This window comes from Hordeum vulgare, chromosome 6H (assembly GCF_904849725.1).
Source record: "Hordeum vulgare subsp. vulgare chromosome 6H, MorexV3_pseudomolecules_assembly, whole genome shotgun sequence".
NCBI classification, from domain to species: domain Eukaryota; kingdom Viridiplantae; phylum Streptophyta; class Magnoliopsida; order Poales; family Poaceae; genus Hordeum; species Hordeum vulgare.
In genome coordinates this window covers 105,666,056-105,672,870 of record NC_058523.1, presented here as the reverse complement: position 1 = coordinate 105,672,870, position 6,815 = coordinate 105,666,056, and the positions used below count along the sequence as shown (strand labels likewise).

Genomic DNA, 6,815 nt, shown 5'->3' with positions numbered 1-6,815 from the left:
ATGTGAGTTATTATGCATCATCTTCTCAAATAATTAGACGTCATGCGGTTATTATGTAAACACTTGCAAAAAATTTAGAGTCAATTAAAATTCACCTTAATTTTACAGATTGTTCATACGTGCTTTCTAAACCGTGACGAAGAAAGTACTAATGAATGATTGTATAAACATTTTAAATTAATTAATATATGATGGAGTTTAAAAAATATATGATGAAATTTAAAAAGAACAGATGAAATGGACGTTCGGATGGGTCGTGCATTGAAGTTTGGCCTTATCCACCTGGCCCCTCGCGAACCTGACGCACCGGCTTCGCTCCCGACTTCAAAATTCAAAATTTCCCAATGGCCACGTTCCTCTTTCGCCCCCCTTTTCACGGCCGCCTCCTCCCCCTCCGCCGCCTCCTGCCCCAGCCCAAATCCCTCTTCCTCCCCAGCAGAACCCTCCTCCGCTCCCCCAGGCTCACCATGGCCTCCTCGCCCCCGCCCCCTTCGCCCCCCTCCGCCTCGACGCTCCCTCCTCCGGGACGCCCGACTCGCTCCCCGCCGCCGCCCGAGTGGCCCTGCGCCCGCTGCACGCTCCGCAACCCGCGGGGCGCCGCCGCCTGCGCCGCGTGCGACGCCGCGCGCCCCGTGGACGTCGACGACGCGTCGCTGGGCCAGCCCGCCACCGTCGCCGCCTCTTCGTCGTCTCGCCCGCTCCCGCCGGCCCAGTGGTCCTGCGCCCGCTGCACGCTCCTCAACTCCGGGAGCTCCGCCGACTGCGCCGCCTGCCGCGCCGCGCGCCCCGTGGTCGTTGACGACGGCGACGAGCTGGACTTCTCCGCCGTCGCCGGCGCCTCGTTCCTCCCGCTCCGTGGGGGCCCGAGGAACATAGGCCGCTCTGACGCTGCGACCAAGTTAGCTCTCGCAGCGCCGACGGACACTGTCTGCGAGCGCGGCGGCTTGAACGAAAGGGATAAGACGGCCGCCGAAAAAGGTTCATCTAGGGTTATCATTTTTTTTGGTTTATTCTGTATGCTTTGAAAAAAAACCCCGAAGTACTGGAGTTTTTTCACCAGCGTTGTTGAATGTGCAAGAATCGCTTCTCTCTTAGTACGATTCTGCTGCTTGATGTGGTCTTTTCGTCTGAATCATTTCAAATGCTACTTTGCAACATTATATTTTTTTCTTTATATTTTCTTGATTTCTGGATAAAATATTGGGGCGATATTGAACTTTCAATCCCACACATCTTAAATCACATCAAGCTGTCTATAATTAGTGGCATGAGAAAAGAGTAATGCTCCAGTTTGCCCTCAAATTGTTTCACAATGGACTTGAGTAAACTATGATAAAATCAGCCTGAAAGCAACTGCGAACGAGTAAGAATGTTAATGACATCTGGAAAGGGACTTAATAATGTTAATGAAATCGTGGAAGGGGCTTGAACTCCCATGTCAGATGGGCACATATGGAATTTCACAACATAGTAAACTACCTAAGGAAATTGATGTACACCGACGGGGGATATATTGGTATTGGATTTTTGTTCCAATCTGTGTTCTCTTGAATTGTATTTGAGCCTTTACCATGGTTGCTAATTAGTACACCCTCCATCCCAAATTATTTGTCTTAGATTTGTCTAGATACGGATGTATCTACCACTTTTTTTGTGTTAGACACATCTGTCTCTAGACAAATCTAAGACAAGTAATTTGGGATGGAGGTAATACAACATAGGGTTTGCAGTTTCAGCTAAATGTATCACTTTTTCATATAAGATAATCTTGACTTGGTTCTCAAATTTATTCTACAGTATGACCTTGTCTGTGCAATAATATTTACTTCATTTATCTAGAGTGCTCAAGGAAGAGAGGCATCATCCATGAGGACGTCGACTCCAATGAAAGGGACGAGACAACCACTGAAAAAGGTTTATCTAGGGTTAAAGGAAAAAAAAAGATTTATTTATTTATTTTGGTATGCCTTTTCTGAATGAAGTACTGGAGTTTTCTAGTTGTTGAATGTGCAAAAATCGCTTCTCTACTACGTCTCTCCCTATAATGCATGGATACAGCAATATGGACACGGACACCGTGATAGTGCGATAAGCCAATTTTTCAAAAATACAGATACTTGGATACGTTTGTATACATATACTTGTAATAAATAATAAATATATATATAAATTAGTGATTTTTATAAGGCAATTCTTAAAGGTGACAATTTCGGGTTGCATTTGGAGGAATCACATAAGCAGGACTCAACGTTTGGACTGCATCTACTCCAGGAGCTGTTGCAGTGCTCAGAATGGGTGACGGAGCAGCAGCATCATGGAGCTCTCCTTTTCTGATCTGGCCGTGCTCAGAACAGGGAAGAGAGCAGCGGCGGGCTGGCGATGGCTGTCATTCTTTACCTGTGTAGCGGTGGCGCCAGCTCAGGTTGTGTGGTGGCAGAATTAGGAGAGAAAGAGGGGGGGGGGGGGGGGGCGTCATGGGTAGGGATAGCGGGGTTTAGGGTTTTCCTGTCTTTGGCAGGTATCTTAACTAATTTATTTTTTTGGAAAAGGAAAAATAGATGGATACATATCCGATACATTCCTGCTGGTATTTGGACGATAGGAACGCTATGCCAGTTTCCAGAAGTATCCATGTAATGTAGGTCTCTCCTGATTCATCTTTCTTTTCATCCGAATCTGTTCAAATGTTATGTTGCAACATTGGAATTGCCGCCCCCCCCCCCCCCCTCTTTTTTTGATTTTGGATACATTTTTGGGATGCTACACAACTTTCAGTGCGACCCATCTTAATTAAAGGCAAGTTATCTATATATAGTGAGATAAATGAAAAATAATCATCCCGATTGCCCTCACATTGTTTGTTAACAGACTTGGATAAACTATGGAAATCAACACGTGGGTAATTAGGAACGGGTAATAATGTAAATGACATATGCAAATGGGCTTAAATTCCCTTGTCAGATCTCAGATGGCCACATATGGAATTTCACAATATGGTAAACTACCTAAGAAATGACATGAGGTATTTTATTATTTTTTTGCTCTAATTTTTGTCATCTTCATTTTGTTTGAGTCTTTAGGACGGTTGCTAAGTAGTACACCATAGAGCTTGCAGTTTCTGCCTAAATATATTACTTTTTTTTGTCTGTCAATGTCAAATCTCTTCTAGAATATGACCTTGTCCGTGCACTAATCTTTCCTTTGGTTTACCTAGGGTGCACAAGGAAGAGAGGTCGCGCGATGTCGCCAGGCATCGTCCATGAGGTTGGCGGCTCGAATGAAAGGGATGAGCCAACTGCCGAAAAGGGTATATCTAGGGTTAAAGTAAAAAAGGATTATTCTAAATTTGTATGTTTTTAAAAATTAAATACTGGAGGTTTTAGTTATTGATTGTTGAAGAATTGCTTCTATTTCTATGTTACGTCTCTCCTGATTGATGGTGTCCTTTCATCTGAATCTGTTCAAATATGCACTCCCTCTGTCTCATATTAATTGTTGTTAAAACAGATGTATCTAGATCATATTAATTGTCATTCAAACAGATGTATCTAACACTGAAATACGTCTAGATACATCCGTTTGATCGACAATTAATATACGACGGAGGGAGTAGTATATTGCCCACAGACTGATGCTGAGTAGTTCTATATAGTCTGTTTCCTGTTATGCTAAATATAACTCAGCATGAATGCATGATCCTTATAAAAGTCACTAACAGATTTATCTTAGATATCATATGTTTTTTTGTCTCGAAGCCCAGCATGAACTTATCTTGAAACCAGTGAACCCTTCTATGTTGTTTGTCTAAACTGATGAACAAAACAAATATTTCTAGCTACTTTATGCAGGTTAGAAGCTAAATATTTATAATGCTTTCCGCAGTAAATTCTGAGGCTCATTTGGATAAGAAGACCATCAAAGTCATGACATACAACGTATGGTTTCGGGAGGATTTGGAACTGACGAAAAGGATGCATGCCCTTGGAAATCTTATTCAGCACCACAATCCAGATCTTATATGCTTCCAGGTCCAGAGTTTTTCAGTTTGAACCCTATTATTATTTCTTTTCCCCTTCTCAATTGCCCTGTGTAACTACAGGAGGTTACACCAAACATATATCAGCTTCTCCAAAAATCTGGCTGGTGGCAAGAATACAAATGCTCGCTGTCAGCTAGGATGGCCATGCAGAGACAATACTACTGCATGCAGGTATTCACCATGCAAACTTCATATATGGATGAGTGCAAGCATCTGTGATGTTTGATTTATTCATCTTCTTCTACAGTTTACATGTGACTGTTAATTTGTAATCTCCATTAAAATAAAGCGAGCCTTTTATTTTTATGGCCACCAAGATGCACATATGCCATTTAAAGTGTTACTGCTCTTAAACATTCTATTGCTCCCCTTTTGCAGCTTTAGAGCATGCATCCTCTTATTATTTCCTTCATGTATTTCAGTAAGTGATTTGATTGGACTAACTGCAGATGAGCAAGCTGCCCGTGAATTCTTTCAACTGCATCCCATTTTCCAACTCAGTCATGGAAAGGGAGCTGTGCGTGGGAGACATCAACATTGGAGGCGTGACCAAGATGGTGCTGGCCACAAGCCACCTGGAGAGCCCCTGCGCGTGGAATCAGATGTACAGCAAGGAACGGGTAGTCCAGGCGAATGCGTCCATGAGGATTCTGGACAAGTTCCGCAACGTGATATTCTGCGGAGACATGAACTGGGACGACAAAGGCGATGGGCCATTCCCTTTGCCAAACGGCTGGATCGATGCCTGGGCCGAGCTGAAGCCAGGAGAGGACGGCTGGACATACGACACGAGGGCTAACGGCATGCTTGCAGGCAACCGCAAGCTGCAGAAGAGGCTGGACCGGTTCGTGTGCAAGCTGCCGGATTTCGAGATTGACTCCATCGAGATGATCGGGAAGGAAGCTATACCTGGGATATCACACTACAAGGAGAAGACAGTCCGCAAGGTAGTCCAGAACATCGAGTATCCTGTGTTGCCTAGCGACCACTTTGGGCTTGTTCTGAGCATCACCTATGCATCATCCGGTTGAAAAAGTACGGTGTAAAAACGTTTCCTAGTAGTAGTAGTGGCGGTGAATTTTGTAGCCCAATGGAAAGTATCAAGTATCTCTACCCCTGGTTGAGAAGAAATAACTTGGAGTTAGAGATCGTTTCTGTCGCATACTGTTCACTTCAGTTACTGGGGAAACGTTCTCTCTTTATCGTGCCCAATTTTCGTTTTGCATGACAGTGCTCAAGTAGAGTCTGCGGCTGCTTGGGCACCTTCATGCGAAACGATATGAAACGGAAGCATTACCTCGATGCCGGTATGAAACCCTAATCCACCGATGTTCTTCGTTTGGTTCTATCTGCAGATACCGTGCCAACGATTAAAGCTTGCAACTGCAATGGTAATTCTGCCTTCTGCTTTATTTGGGCATTCTTGTAATATCTTGCTCCGATTTCCTCATTTGTTTGTTCCATAGATGTATTTGTGATTATCTTTGGGTTGTAGAAGAACTAAGAAAATATGCAGAGAACCGAGACAAGATCACAAAGGAGATTACTGCCAGGATAGTGGATAATTGGGCGGGACTTTTGTGTTGTACAGTTTATTGTAGAAGCTAAAACAACCATTTTTTTTTCCTTATATTGTGCTGATGAAGCAGGGTATCTTCTGTTACTTGGGTTGGAGAAGAGCCAGAGAAGGCAGAAGAGTACATCTGCTACGAAAAAAGCTTTCACTGCCAAGACATCTACTTGTTTATATCCGTGCCTTTGACCTATCTATGCTTTTTTTTTTTGAGAAATGTCTATGCATTCATTTGACACCCATCTCTTTATTAAGTCTGGGAAAGAAGGGTGAGAAGTACTCCTCTTTTTTTTTTTTAAAAAAATAAGAGTGTTTAGACACGGCGGATGGGTTTATAACACATAAAATTCCCACCTACTTATCCTTTATCTTGACCATATTGGAATGCCAACTACTGCAATTCCACCTCCGCTCTAAATAATACTCTCTCCTTTCCAAGATATTTGAAACTTTAGTCCGTAAGTCTTGTATGTAGGTCGAGGAGTATTGTTAGCATATTATGTGATCTGGACAATAGTCACACGAAAAGACAATTCGTAGGAAGTCTTGCATCAACACAAGTCGAAAAGGCATGCACGTTAATTCTTGGATAAAAAATGAACATGGATGAAAAGACAAATTGAAACTGGGTTGCAAAGCCAACATATACTCAATCCCAAATACTCCCTCCGTTCCTTTTTAGATATTTCATAACAGACTACATATGAAGCAAAATGAATGGATCTACAATCTAAAGTATGTCCATATACATCCGTATGTATTTGGTGAAATCTTTAAAAAAGCTTATATTTAGAAACAGATGTAGTACTTATTAGTGCAGTTGTACTAATTGGGTTTCGTGAGCACATGCGGTACGTGACAAAAAATCTCACACGACATGGGTGCATCCGAGCAAAATTGTTATAAATGACACCCTGTGTCATCATTACATTACAAAAAAGGAAAATATCTAGGCCTCACCCCTTCGAATGTTCTCTATTTTACACAAATCAATCAAGAAAGAAAAAGCCATAACTTTTGATTCGAGTATCGAATTCAGATTCGTTTCCACCGTTGGGTTTCTCACGACGAGTTCTTCAAAACTAGATCGGACATAGGTATGTTTCGACGGACTATTTTTAGAGCAACTTTATGCTATATCAGGCAACTTTGGCTCTACAAAGAAGAAATGTCTATGCATTCATTTGAGATCCTTCTCTTTAT

The 6,815-nt window shown here is 42.6% G+C and overlaps 1 protein-coding gene across 1 annotated transcript; it reads left to right on the top strand.

Annotated features, from left to right (window-relative positions):
• Positions 1–323: 323 nt before the first annotated feature.
• On the top strand, positions 324–5,201 carry LOC123403200. The gene is made up of 6 exons (XM_045097153.1): positions 324–978; positions 1,840–1,914; positions 3,215–3,307; positions 3,883–4,028; positions 4,100–4,210; positions 4,489–5,201. The coding sequence occupies exons 1-6, from the start codon at positions 345–347 to the stop codon at positions 5,068–5,070; spliced, it is 1,641 nt and encodes a 546-aa protein (XP_044953088.1). The 5' UTR covers positions 324–344; the 3' UTR covers positions 5,071–5,201.
• The last annotated feature ends 1,614 nt before the right edge of the window (positions 5,202–6,815 follow it).

Excerpts from the sequence above, each read along its gene's own strand:
- LOC123403200 (XM_045097153.1), top strand. The coding sequence starts at position 345 with ATGGCCACGTTCCTCTTTCGCCCCCCTTTTCACGGCCGCCTCCTCCCC. Across the intron at positions 1,915-3,214 it reads CGAGACAACCACTGAAAAAG|GGTGCACAAGGAAGAGAGGT; the intron begins GTTTATCTAGGG and ends TGGTTTACCTAG. Across the intron at positions 4,211-4,488 it reads GACAATACTACTGCATGCAG|ATGAGCAAGCTGCCCGTGAA; the intron begins GTATTCACCATG and ends GACTAACTGCAG.